The following is a 12,467-nucleotide window of genomic DNA, read 5'->3' on the forward strand; positions in this document are numbered from 1 at the left end:
TCCAGTGTAGTTGCTAGGGAACCCAGTGTGTGCGTGTGTGTGTGTGTTTATGGCCATCTGACAAAAGAGGATGTACCTGAACTCAGTTATTTACACTAATTGTTGTCTCCACTATTAATTTCTAGTGATTGGTCATTGTTGACCGGAAACAGTAAATATGCAGTGTTGAATAAAATGAATTAGTGATCATTCTTAAATCTCCCAGAAAATTTCTGAACATATATGCAGTGCCCTCTATAATGATTGTGACAAAGACACTATCAAATAATCAATACATAATTGACGTGCAGACTTTCAGCTTCTTGGGGCGATCGTGGCTCAAGAGTAATTGGAAGGTTGCCGGTTCAAGCCCCGGCTTGGACAGTCTCGTCGTTGTGTCCTTGGGCAAGACACTTGACCCGTTGCCTACTGGTGGTGGTCAGAGGGCCCGGTGGCGCCAGTGTCCGGCAGCCTCGCCTCTGTCAGTGCGCCCCAGGGTGGCTGTGGCTACAATGTAGCTTGCCATCACCAGTGTGTGAATGTGTGTGTGAATGGGTGGATGACTGGATATGTGAAGCGCTTTGGGGTCCTTAGGGACTAGTAATGCGCTATATAAATACAGGCCATTTACCATTCTTTTCAAAGGGTCTTACAAATATTGTGCACGGGTCACTTTCAGCACTGTTTTAGCTACATCACTTTATCCTTCTCACTCAGTTGCTTCAGTCTATCTGCCATGAAAAGAAAAATGTATAACATACAAGTTTGAAGAGGACAGTTTGTCCACACACACAGACACACGATACAGGAATAATTTACCTTTGTTTTGATGTTGGAAGAAGCTCATTTGCCCATTTACACGAATTCCCCATATAGAATGCAAACATGATGAACAGCACACCAACAACAGCAAATGCAAAAAGCTTTGCGTTTGTATAGATATACATCTGTTAATACACAGAAATACACATTACAGTTGGTTAATTAGCAAAGGCAAAATCTTTAACATCTAAATAGTTAAACTTCACAAATGGACATATCAGTCATATAAAATCTGTTATGTCTTGACTCACATCTTAGATATGACCGAACATGTATAAAATTAACATGAAAAATGGCTTTCTTTTAAAAAATGTTTCCTTTGCGTCTGTAAAAAAGTCCATCCTCCATCTCTCAGTTGAAGCTTTCGGTGTAATTGCCAAAAAGGAATTTTCAGTATTTGCCAAAAAAATTTAAGCTGTTGTAAATGACTTGTTGACATTTAGATGTCCTTTATTTATTTGGTTGAACAGTCTCATTTACATTAGAATTGTTTTTTAGTTTTTTGTTTTTGAAGAGTGAGCTGGCCAAGAAGGCAGCAGAAATTGAAATAAGAATAATATAGCAGCAGCATAATGATCAGGGGTGGGTTTTGATTATCGATTTATCGATTGAAATCGATTCTAGCATGGATAACCTGATATTGATTCATTAAAATCCTGAACCGATTTTTTAATATAAATTTAATTTGCCTGAAAAGCCAGAATCTCAGGTTAAACCTCACAAAATGTCAACAACCACCAAACAGCTAAAACAGTAAATGAGAGCAGGTACGCGGATTCTGCACAAAAACACAAAGCGCGGACCCGCCGACGCATCAGAATCAGTGAGATGTCGCCTTTCTCACCCGACGGCACGAGCATGTCGTCGGGGCTGAAAGCCGACAGCTCGCTGATTCTGATGTTTCAGCAGGTCTGCGCTTTGTGTTTGTGTATTTTTTGCGCTAGATTCTGAGCTGCAGGTTTTATCTCTCTCCAACCAAAATTCAATGAAACAGCAGCAAATGAAGCAGCAAACTACGCTTCACATTTGATAAACATCGTCATGAATTCCCTCTTACTTTTCCTGTTTTACTTCCACCATGATAAAATCACACTTCATGCACAGCTCTCTCTCTCTCTCTCCCCCAGTGTACTTCAAGAACAGTTTCCCAATCTAAAAATCTGTTTTCTTCATTATTCACTTGCGCACAAGTCTACCGTTGTTTACAGCGCTGTCGGCCACTGTTTTTTTTCCTTTTAAGTACTTTCGAAAAGAAAGCCTCATTTCCGCTGTTTAATAAGCTACTGAACAAATTTAAACTTTTTAAAATTATGCAAAATTGCAAAAAGCATGGCTGTGTCTCTAATAAAACCTCTGTAACTTTGCTCTGCTTCACTTCAGCAGCATCAGGTAATGTTCATATGTTGATTAATGGTTTTCTTTCATTTTTGATCTACTGCAGAATATTTTTATAAAATCCCAGGAAAGGAAAATTACCTTCATGTTTTTCTGTTTTATCCTCAGCTACTTTGACACAAAAGCATCTGCTGTGATGCTCACACCTTTGATAAAGTCTTGCAAGTGTCAGCTTTCTTTTTATAGATATAAAAATATGGAAATGTACTGATAAATGATCTGAATTATAATATTTCTGACTGAGGCAAAATGTCCCCGATTCAAATCGAATCGAATCGTGGATCGAATTGATTCTAGAACTCAGTGACAATACCCAGCCTTAATAACGATAGTGGCCAGAAAAGACTGAATTGAATAAAATTTAGATACAATATCATGGAATAATAAGGATTGCAACAGAAATTATTTTTTTTATTTTATATATAAGCCCTTTGTAAACCCTTTGACTACAATCTGTTTACCAATATAAGCAGAGATATTACACATGAAAAAAACAAACAATACAGAAACACTGGAAATCACATTTTGACAGTTTATCGCCTGTATCTTCAATACTTTAAGTCCTTTTGGCTGCAAAGGGGCTCATGGGATTGGAAAAGATTAGTCCATTAGTCCAGGCAGTAGATCACAATTAGCGCCATCTGCCTGTGTTCAGACAAACTGCAATTTTAAGGCACTGGATTCATCTTTGCTTTGCCTGTTTGAAAATAAATTAATTTGAACTAAAATAATTTTGTTTTTAACATTGCAAACTAGGTCTGCACAAGTAGGATCAAAATGATAATCACAATTATTTTGGAAAAATATTAATATTTTTTTATTATTATTATTTAACTATGATGTAAACATAATACTGCTTTCACATCTTTATATTGGGACACACATTGCTTAAAAGAGAATAATTGTTAAACAATATATCATAATCTAACACAAAATCCAATCAACAGGCCACCAGTGTTGGGACTAACGCATTATTAAGTAACACGTTACAGTAACTACGTTATTATTGTGGTAACGAGCACGGTAACTAGTTATTATGCCAAAACCGGGAACGCGTTACTCGTTACTGGGGTTTAGATAGGCTCGTTATTCGTTACTTTGTGTGGTGGCTATCACGGAGCTTCCACAGATTCAATAACATTAGCAAGTGGTGGAGGCCAGCAGGTGGATGAAGGAAAAGGGAGGCAAGAGGAGAGACCCGAAGCGGCTGCTAGTCCGAGAGTGTCAGGTGAACTGAACTTCAGTTAAGAAGTTATGACCTGCAGTCCATCTGAGTCAGATATGAACCAAGTTTAGGTGGAGTTTATTTTCGTTATGCTGACTTTTTCGTGCTGGGTACTAGCTAGCATGATGGAGTTTCTATACAGCTGGGTGGTGCTATGTTACTGATGTTGAACTTTATTTTGTTCATAAGGTTAATTATTAGAGTTGCCAACCATCCTGTAAAAAACGGAATCGTCTCGTATTCAGAGAAAATATCATGCGTTTCGTATTGAGGTGAAAAGGAATACAGTTTGTCCCGGACTTCAGCTACAATGAAAAAGACACAAAGATGGATTTATTCTGTGTTTACATTGCACAGCTGCCTCTTCTACTCTCATCCTCTCCCCCTCCCTCTCCTGTTTCTACTTCAATCATGAAACTGATCAATGATCAGCTGATCGGCTTTTCTCTCTTGTTTATTTATCACCCACTTTGCGCCAGAAAGAGGAAACCAGTGGATGTCAACAACAACAGCAGCACTTTTAAGCTTGATCAGCTGTTGTTAGAATTTATTTAATATTAATTTCTAGTATCAGCTGATGTTTGCTGGAGCCACAGCTGTAAAGCTGCTGGTCATGATATCGGTTTGGTTATCTGGTGAGAGGGAAACATGAAGATGAAACCAGGAGATGTCCTTACTGAATCATCAGAGCTGTGATGGAGAAACAGGTTTACCTTTTAGTTAACATGAATGAGTTGAAGGGAAGTTATGAACTGTTTCTGAGAGACAAATAACACCAGGATCCTTTTCTAAGTAGCTGACAGCTGGTAACTGTGCAGGGGCGGGTCTAGCAAAGTTTTGCCAGGGGTCAATGTAGGGCATTAAAAGGGAAAGAGGGACACAAGGAAATACTTTCTTATTCTCATTTAAAATGTCTCACTTTTAAAAAAATAATTATCTGAGTCTTGCAACAAACAATTGATAGATTGATGCATATATACCATCAGAACAGTGTACATCACTGTCACAACAGTGTTTATTTTCATTCATAGGCTTTATGATTTTTCCTATAATGGTGGGCCGGTCTCTAGTCAAAATGCCCGGGACGATTTTTTTGTCCCAGTCCAGCCCTGTATGCACCTCATCTGCAGTCTGGTGTTACCTACATCTTCCTATTCAGAAGGCAGAATTTCTGAGTTCTGAGTACAATCGAAAGCACTACGACTGCAGTTTTTGTGATGGATGTAAAAAGCAGGCTAGGATAGAATCAGGCGTGGGATTTCTCTCGTGGAAATATGCACATTATTTTTTCCTTTCTATTGGTAGGTGGCACAGTGCACTTGTGGCAAGTAAGCAAGCTAGAAGGCAATCTTGCTGGGTATCCAGTTACGGAAGCAACACATTAACAAGAGAATTCTGAGTAAAACCAAAGTTACTCTCCCTAGTAACTAGTTACTCTGAAAGTAACTTGAAGTAACTGAGTTACTTTTGATAGAAGTAACTAGTAATGTAACTAAGTTACTAATTTAAAGTAACTTACCCAACACTGCAGGCCACTGCTTGCACTCTGCAGTCCTTATTATCAAAACCAAGTTTATCACAAAACCATAGTGATAAACTTGATCAGCTTGGAGGGGGAGAAAATTTACAAAGACAATACATTCCTAAAATCATTCCTAAATTAATCCTAATAAATTACAAGTCTTTGCAGATTAATAAAAAAGTTTATTCACTTGGTGTACTTAAGTGTAAGTGACTTAGACTTTACTCTGCAGCAACGCCATTCTCCCTTTTAAGCCTGAGCACAAGTGCAGCCATAAGAGCAAATTCATAAAATCTTAAAGACATGGCTATCGTCTATCATCGCTTCCTGGGAACTACTTAGAATAGTTTGCTTCCCTACAAACAGCAAACAGTAGTGCTTAAAAACTTTTTTTGTTAGCATATGTATTCACGTCAGTGTATGACACATGTCATCAATCTATTATTTATTTTCCATGAATCACCTTGGCACAGGTGTCTCACTGTAGTTTAGGTATGTGGATGGATGAACTGGTTCTTATATAGCCCTTTTCTACTCTTCTGAGCACTCAAAGCGCTTTACACATTCACCCATTCACACAAGCACATTTTTAGTGCTTTCTAACTAGCATTCACACACACATTCACACTCCGATGAATGCATCCGGGAGCAATCTTGCCCAAGGATTAGAAATAAGCTAGACAAGCTAGACAAGAAGCCCTGATAAATAGGGATGGGTATCGAAAACCGGTTCTTGTTGAGAACCGGTTCCCACTGTTTCAATTCCTTGGAATTGTTTGCCATTTTTGCAAACGATTCCCTTATCGATTCCAGTCGCCCCGAATGACGTCCCCAGGTTGCGGAGCGTCATTTACCTGGCAGGAAACATGGCGCTCAAAAGTTTGGTTATACTTTATGAGAACGGATGACAACAGGGCAACTTGCAATACTTGCAAAGTAGATATTTCGTTTAAGGAAGGAAACACTACGAATATGCAAAAGCATTTGCTCACAAAACACGCGATAACCTTAAATGAATGTTGTGTTTTTAACTCCGCTCCGGACTCGTGAATCTCAACCCAGCAGCAGCGGTAACGTTTGCACGTCCTCTCACTTCCTATTGCAAAATGGGAAACGGATTTATCAGTTAACTTAGACCAAAACTTCTGGTCTCAGATTTGCTTATAGACCTTTCATCTAATTAGAAATCCCAGTCTTCAATTAATTCAATACAAAATACTACATAGAGTGCACTATACAGGTCATCGGATGTTCAAGATGGGTTATACGTCTACCAACAACTGCTCACACTGCCAAACCAGTTCACCGGACAATTATATCCACGCTCTTTGGTTCTGTCCAACAGTTCAGAGGTTTTGGCGCGAGATATGTGAAGACTTATCGAAGTGTCTGAAATGTAACATTCCAACTTCCCCTTTTAGTGTGTTTGTTGGGCAGCTTAGATAATGTCACTTCAGAAAAGAATATCGCCCATATGGTTTTCACTGCCCTATGCATAGCCAAGAAAACAGTCCTCATGAACTGGAAAAATAAAAATAATCTTAATTCTAACCAATATAGAAATTATCTATTAGATTACATTAGTCTCGATACAGCCTCTGCCACCACATCAGATCAATTGCTCTGAGCTCCTTTGATCAGCTCCATCACCTAGTGGGGGTGGGGGGTCATAGTTTGGTCACACCTTCGCTGTTGTGATTGTTGTGGGGGTAGGGAAAGGCTTAGGGCGTCGGGGGGTTCCCAGGAGCATTTTCCTTGGAGGGCTCAACCTGGGGTAGCGGTCATGGCCTATTAAGGGCTCTGTTGGCTCTTAGGTGACGGTTTCCTCGTGGCTGCGTGCAGCGGGGCTAGGGGAGGGTCTGTGCTGACGGACGTGGGTTAATGACCTGGTAGCCTGGCTGCCCCTAGGTGGGTCCGGGACGGGCGTGAGGCTCTGGGGGTGCTCCATCTCTGGGCTGGGGCCCTGGCTGGGCCTCGGGGGCCTGGGTCCTGGTTGATGTGTTGCCGGCGTTGTGGGCGGGTGGGTGTATGGGGGCCCGCCAGTGCATCAAGCCACCTGGGGGCTCTTCAACTGGTGGTGGTGGTGGGGTCCCGGGCTCTGTGGGGCTGGGCGGCGCTGCTATGATGGGCCTCAGTCCAGATGGGCCTGGGCCCCCTTTCCCTGGCGGGTTGCAGAGTATGGGGGTGCCTACTTGGGTCAGTGGGGGAGCTGGCCCCAGGGAGGGGTCACTTGCCCCTCCCTTCCTTCCCTCCTCATCTCCAGCTGCCTCCCTCTTCCCGCTCCACCACAATCACCCACACATGCAGGGCCCTGGGGTAAAGGTGTGTCACCAGGGTGCAGAGGAGGCTACCCCCCCCCCCCCCCCTCTGTCCCCTTCTGGCTGCCTGTGCCTCAATTTTATCTCACAACTTAGACATTCACATTACTCACACTCTCATAACACATACATATAGGACCTTGGGGGTGGGCACGATACACGGAATAAAAAAGACCATCAGGGCGTATAATCTCACCCCTGGCGTCATTGCCCACCTCTATCAGGGAGAGCTATGCGCTTACCTGCTGCTCTCTGGCAGGTAGCTCCATGCCCTCCTGGATTTTAAATGCACCTTAGAACACACATGCATCAACACTACATATGAGCGGGCGGAGGGAGGTTTGGAGTCTTCTCACACCCCCCGTTCTCTGCGGCCTGCTGGAGCGGGGGGGCTAGGAGGAGGAGTTTGCCGTCCGACTGGGGTTTGGAATGTGGGCCCTCCCTGCTGCTGCGGAGTCTGTTTCTCCCCACCTAAGGGAAAAGGGTAACACCACCTCGGCCTGGGTGCAGTTTCCCCCTCCAGGGGCAAGGGTACCTAGACCCGGGGCTTAGAGTACGCTTGGGGAGTGTGATTGTGTGTACAGTGTCTCTCTATGGAGCTTACAAACAAAAGCGCCTGGACTTCTTTAAGTTGCTTGAAGATGTTTCACCTCTCATCCGAGAAGCTTTTTCAGTTCTAAAGTCAAATGGTGAGGAGTCAAGGCTCAAATGGTCAAGGCTCAGCGGGCACCACACTATAAAGGAAAAGAAAGACAATGCAGGAAATTTCACACCTTGCTTTCAAAAACACACACTCCTCATCCTGATCCTACACAACCCACAGAAGAAAACACACCTGAAGACAGTCAGGAGCAATGGGTAAAGAACTTTTCAGCCCGGAATCTCACTGAACCTGAAAAGAGAGTATTAGCCAAAGGACTCAATTTTGCCATTTCTCCACAACAGTTGCCCATAGTGGACCTCATCACAGCCACAGAATCTGCCATACGGATTAATAAATTATCACAGACAGAAGCAGAGCAAATCAGGATGAAAGTCTCAGCCACCCTCTCCAATGCCAAAGTCCCTCCATCCAACCTCACAATACAAGAAAAGAAGGCCGTCGCTTCCCTGAGCAAAGACCACAACATCACTGTTTTACCAGCTGATAAGGGAAGATGCACCGTGGTCCTAAACACTACAGATTACCACACAAAGATCACTACTCTCCTCAGTGACAACAATACCTACGAAGCCTTAAAGCGAGACCCCACAAGCAGCTACAAAAAGAAAGTTATAGCTTGCCTTCAAGACTTTGAAAAGGACAAAATCATTGACCGCCTTACATATCACCGCCTTTACCCAGGGGATGCCATACCCTGCATTTACGAGCTTCCTAAAATCCACAAGGAAGCTGTCCCACTCAGACCCATAGTCAGTAGCATAAACTCAGCAACTTATAACATTGCTAAACACCTTGCTACCATCCTTGCTCCTCTCGTGGGGAACACCCCACACCACATCAAGAACTCCACCGACTTCACCGACAAGGTCCAGAAACTTACCCTGGATCCAGATGAAACCATGGTGTCCTTTGATGTAGTCTCTCTCTTCACTTGCATACCCACCACGGAGGCCGTGGAGACTGTCAGAAAACGACTACAAGAAGACAGCTCCTTGGAGGACAGGACCAACTTCACACCCCATCAGATTTGCACACTGTTAGACCTCTGCCTCACCACTACATATTTCAAGTACAACGAAGGCTTTTACAGACAAAAACATGGCTGTGCCATGGGCTCCCCCATGTCACCTATTGTAGCCAACCTTTACATGGAGGAAGTGAAAAGGAAGGCTCTTGGCTCTTTCAAAGGAAGAGTACCCAGCCACTGGTACAGATATGTAGACGACACCTGGGTCAAAATCAAGACACAAGAAGTGGAATCCTTCACTGCGCACATTTACGCTGTGGATAAAAACATCAAGTTCACCAGGGAAGACACAAAAGACAACTGTTTGCCTTTCCTGTACTGCGCTGTGCACATTGAAGAGAATGGCAACCTCAACATCGAAGTTTACCGGAAGCCCACACACACGGACCAGTACCTCCTCTTTGACTCCCATCACCCTCTGGAACACAAACTTGGAGTAATTAGGACCCTACACCACCGGGCAGAACATGTTCCCTCTAAGCCTGAAGGGAAAAAGAAGGAACACACACATGTAAAGGAAGCACTCAAAACGTGCGGCTATCCTAAATGGGCGTTCTTAAAGTCAGCAAAGAGGCACAGAAAAGAAGACCAGACACCAGCGAGGGAGGATAAGAAGGACAGACGCAACAACATTGTCATCCCCTATGTAGCCGGTGTATCAGAAATACTTAGGAGTTTTCTCCAAGCATGACATCCCGGTGCATTTCAGACCCAGCAACACGCTAAGACAAAAACTGGTTCACCCGAAAGACAAAACGCCAAAACACAGACTTAACAATGTGGTGTATGCTGTACAGTGCAGCGAGGAATGCTCAGCCTTAACGCCCACTCACATCCTGGGCCATCTGACCTCAGGAATTCGCATGATAAGGTGGGGCCAGGTTTCACAATGAACACACCCGAAACTCTGGCTGATTGGGACCCACACCCAGTTTCACACCTTGGCTCAGGCGATTAGAGGATCATCAGGGGTCCTTTTGTCCCTCTGTGGGGGGTTACTCCCACTAGGTTTATATCTGGGACTCTCCACCATTTGACCTTAGAACTGAAGAAGCTTCTCGGATGAGAGGTGAAACATCTTCAAGCAACTTAAAGAAGTCCAGACACTTTTCTTTGCAAGCTCCTTTGACTACGATGACCTGGATGACTGAGAACCTTCCCAGACATAGTGTCTCTCTATGTCTGTCTCCACATTGGGTGAGTGTTGAGTAATTGCATATGAGAGCATGAGGGTGGGGTCACTCTGGCACAGCTGGCTGCCAGCGGAGCTCACGGGCGCGTCACTGCAACTCCCCCTGGCTTCTGCTCCGCGGCTGCTGAGTGAGCTCTCATCTGGGACTCTCCTCAGCTCTTTCTGGGACAGTGGCGCGGCTGCCCCTCTGTTGGTCTTCCTTGGTCTCTGGATGTCTGGAGTTTTGATGTCCTCCATACCTGCTTCATGCCCTGGTGGACGGGGCTGTGGCTCCCCCACACCCTCTAGCAGATCATTACATGAAGGAACCTTTTAAAAACAAGCGCGTTCATGCTCACAGGTATACTCACGGGTGCTCACACACACAAACTACACCCTTTTTGGCTCCTACCTCAAAGCACACTGTGCACTGTCGATCTTGCATGCTGCACAATAATGTTTACTATTTAGTATTTACTTTTTTCTTTCTCAATAGGTGATCCAGGTGATTGATATATGTATTTTTTTGTCTGCTTATTTTGTTGGTTTTTGTTTTTTTCCCTTCATCCCCGTCCCTCTTCTCTGCTGTTTTTCCCTCTTTCTTTCCCTCTTTTCCTCATTCAAGTCTGTCCCGTATCTAACAAGTGAAAACAAAAAATAAAATAAACAATAAAAGGTGAATCAAATAGATCATTACGGCAAGGCTGGGATGGTCCATTTGGTAAAGTAAATCCGTTGGGCATCTTTCTTCGCCTTTAGACAACAATTCTGATGGCAAAAAACCCAAACGGGACAGGCAAAAAAAAGAAAAAGGAAGTAAGCTTGACACAACACACCTATAAGCTAGTTTTGAACAGAACATTACACACCACATACCTCCATGCTTCAGTGACTGCAAATAACATTGTATTTGCTAAAGAGGTGTGTCTTTTCTTCTTTATAGGCTTTAATGCTCTAACATCTTTTAAAAAATACTCTCCCGAGTCTCCACAGATGAGGGAAACAATAATGATCAACATAATTTACATCAACAAAACAAAAACTATTTGCAGTTTTACTTTTTTTAAGGCACACCATGATATTAAGGTTTAAAAAACTACTTTTATTATTGTGGCTGCATATTTATTGGAGAAAGACAATTCATATGAAATAAAGATCCAGGAATTTAGTTTTAAGGTGAAACCTCAGGGGAGAGCCACTCTCTCTTGCTTGCCTCAGTGATACAACTTTTTATGTGTAGAGTTAGTCAATCACCATCTTCTGAAGCTTGTTTTCACCATGTTTACGTCCCTAAATGACTGAACAGATAGGTTAAATAGCTGTCAAACAGGTGTACCTAATAAAGTATATAAATATAAATGTATGGGCTCCTTTCCCTTTTGTGCTAAAGAACAATTTTCATAATGAAACGAACTAATGAATACCACAGCGCCAGAATCAGAGAGTATCGGAAAAATTAAAATTAACATAACTTATTTATTTAATTACAAAGATATTGGGTTTTTATTCTTATGGTATGACAAAAGTATAGAAAAAGCAAATTTCCTACCTCTTCTTCCAGCTGTTTATGGAGCCACAATAATTTAAAAAAAATTATTAGCGAGTGAAGAAAAACTGTTCTTGGAAAGCTTGAACAACTTCTAACAAAATCTATGAAAGGTGCAGTGTTTTTCTTTTGAGTTAACTGGTATCACAGTGGACAATAAAGCATTAGATAAAGACAGGAGGCGGAACCACTGAGCAAGGTTGGAAACAGCAGAAAAAAAGCTCAACCAACTGGTACATGCACAGATCTCCACCCTTCATTAACAGAAATAAAAACCAAACAACAAAACCAAACAAAACAAAGAGAGGTAAAAATATGTGCAAGTAAAACGCCTGCATTTAATCATAAGTTTCTCAAAGAGGGAGTGCAAGTAGGAAACTTGTCCATAGACAATTTACTGTCCATAGATTTTACACTACTTTTATTTATTTATTGTGTGGATGCCTGAATTTTTTTTGCAATATTTTTTGCCCATTTCTGCCATATCATCAGTGGCATCACTGATTTTCCTTGCCGGGTTGACCTGTGTTTTAGCTCAGTGAGTTGAGCATCCGTTCTCAGACTGGGAGGCCAGGGTTCAAATCCCGCTTATGGCAACATTTCTTTCAGTTAACAGTTAAACTTTTTTAACTCTCTTCAACACAAATTTCAGCTTTTTCACCCCTTTTCATTAGAATTTTAAGTTTTTTCACCACTTTTCAGCTGTTTTCAGCAAAAACCTCTTTTCAGCAGAAATTCTGCTGATTGAACTCTTTTCAGCAGAAATTCTACTGATTCATCTCTTTTCTGCAAAGTTTT

At 42.4% G+C, this 12,467-nt stretch overlaps 1 protein-coding gene across 2 annotated transcripts in view; it reads right to left on the minus strand.

The window, feature by feature from the left end:
- The window catches only part of LOC146710639 (beta-1,4 N-acetylgalactosaminyltransferase 2-like), a 45,659-nt gene extending 33,823 nt beyond the window's left edge, over positions 1 to 11,836 (minus strand). The window contains exons 1-2 of one of the 2 annotated variants that reach the window (XM_085453241.1): positions 11,673 to 11,836; positions 799 to 926 (exon numbers count right to left, since the gene is read on the minus strand). In XM_085453241.1, coding sequence (XP_085309367.1) covers positions 799 to 926 — 128 coding nt within the window. In that variant the 5' untranslated portion in view covers positions 11,673 to 11,836. Of the gene's footprint in view, positions 1 to 798; positions 927 to 10,820; positions 10,869 to 11,672 lie in introns of those variants that run through there. The other variant, XM_085453240.1, reaches the window with a different exon arrangement.
- Between the last annotated feature and the right edge of the window lie 631 nt (positions 11,837 to 12,467).

The sequence above is a fragment of the Copadichromis virginalis genome, linkage group LG4 (genome assembly GCF_057382275.1).
Source record: "Copadichromis virginalis isolate Kocher_CV1m ecotype Utaka linkage group LG4, C_Virginalis_male_GT1.1, whole genome shotgun sequence".
Classification (NCBI taxonomy): Eukaryota; Metazoa; Chordata; class Actinopteri; order Cichliformes; family Cichlidae; genus Copadichromis; species Copadichromis virginalis.